This window comes from Solanum verrucosum, unplaced genomic scaffold, assembly GCF_900185275.1.
Source record: "Solanum verrucosum unplaced genomic scaffold, falcon-dt-bn FXZP01000183.1, whole genome shotgun sequence".
Lineage (NCBI taxonomy): Eukaryota > Viridiplantae > Streptophyta > Magnoliopsida > Solanales > Solanaceae > Solanum > Solanum verrucosum.
This window is the reverse complement of record NW_026020430.1, coordinates 3,731,024-3,732,596: the sequence shown is the minus strand read 5'-3', so window position 1 is coordinate 3,732,596 and position 1,573 is coordinate 3,731,024. Positions and strand designations below refer to the sequence as shown.

At 37.4% G+C, this 1,573-nt stretch overlaps 1 protein-coding gene across 1 annotated transcript; it reads right to left on the bottom strand.

Annotated features, from left to right (window-relative positions):
* Window positions 1-510: 510 nt before the first annotated feature.
* Window positions 511-1,224, bottom strand: LOC125807614 (pleckstrin homology domain-containing protein 1). The gene has a single exon (XM_049487351.1). It carries the CDS (start codon window positions 1,117-1,119, stop codon window positions 685-687), a length of 435 nt encoding a protein of 144 aa, XP_049343308.1. The 5' UTR covers window positions 1,120-1,224; the 3' UTR covers window positions 511-684.
* Between the last annotated feature and the right edge of the window lie 349 nt (window positions 1,225-1,573).

The following is a 1,573-nucleotide window of genomic DNA, read 5'->3' as shown; positions in this document are numbered from 1 at the left end:
TCTTTGCTCGCGCTTTCTTATCATCTTTTTCTTCCTTTTACGTGCAGTGGTCTATAAATTGCCCTTCTCCAGTGACAGATATAGTTTATGTAGACCACCTTTATACACTTCAAAAGGATAACTTAGAAATAGAAGCCAGCCAATAGACATGAAGGTACTATTCATTTACAAGTGCAGTTAGCTCCCTAACAGATAAATCAAAGGGTCACACTCACAAAGTAAATAGAGTACTATTCAAACTCTGATCTCTGCCAAAAGGAAAAGTTAGACTCATCAATTCTGCACAGTTAACACACCGGAGCACTTCATCTCAGAGGTTCTCCCTACAAATGAAATGAAAATGTTTCCCAAAAGCACTTGATCGAATTGCGCACAAGGAACCCTATGAATCAAAATCAATCAACTACACCTCAATCTCAAACATTGTTGTGATCGGCTCTATAAATCCTCTATGTCTATTACAGCTCTATTCAAATTCATTATATCCAAATTACAATTGAAATAAATATCTTTTAAGTTAAATATCAAGTGATTAAACCAAACTTTTTCATTGAACATACACTCATACAACTATATGAAAGCTTCATATGAACCAGAAGTTACAACAGAGTTTGCAGAATACAACATGAAAAGAGAAACACAACAAGAGTACAAATAGTTATAGGACATGCACCTCACATATAACTACGGCCTGCTATCATAATCAACAACTTCAGAATCGGTAACAGACCGCGAGTGCTGAACAATGGATCGGCCAATTGAATTAATCCATTCCTCTTTCTCCTTCTCAGTATCGGCGATGAAAAACATAGTATCACGCCTTGTGGAGAGCTCAAAGGCGAAAGGCTTATTGATTACATCCTCAGCTCCTTTAACAGTGAGGCATTCAGCAACGGAGACAACTCCACGCGGAACGGCGGCGGATGTGACGGACGAAGGGTCTTTGAACCAGAGAAGCTTGCCTTGTTTAAGAATGAACCATCGACGGCGCCAGGTCTTGATATACTCTCCTTGCTTCGTCAGCCATCCGTCTCGCTCAGGGTTTAACCAAAATTCGATTTCCTCGTAGTCTGAGGGGTTAGGGTTTGCGCCGGTCACTGATCGGAATAGACTCTCCATTTTAGATGGCTCTTGGGCTTCGAATTGGGCGGAATTCTGTGATGTGTATCTTTATTTATCGCAGGCGAAACGACGGATTAGAGATCGTAGTGCTTCGCTGTCACTGCTAATGGATTTTTTTCCTCATTTATATGTCGAATCTTTTTCTTTTTTTTTTGTCTCGGAGCCCATATTAGAGCTCCAATTATATCTGGATCGCGCACTGTAGGGCTCATTCGGGATGGCACTCCCAACAAAATTTTCTTCATATCCAAGGCTATTGTAATGCGATTAGTTCGAATTTATGTGAGACATTTCAAATTCAAACGTAATTAATATTTTAAAATATATTTTAATCATATTGATATAAGATACATTACACTTGCATAAATATTTTTATATGGTTTTTAGAGGTATAAATTTTTGTTTTAAAATATTAAATTTAATTTTAATTTAACTTATTTTTTATAAATTA

Bases quoted from the DNA above. Each gene is read 5' to 3' on its own strand.
- LOC125807614 (XM_049487351.1), bottom strand. From the start codon at position 1,119: ATGGAGAGTCTATTCCGATCAGTGACCGGCGCAAACCCTAACCCCTCA.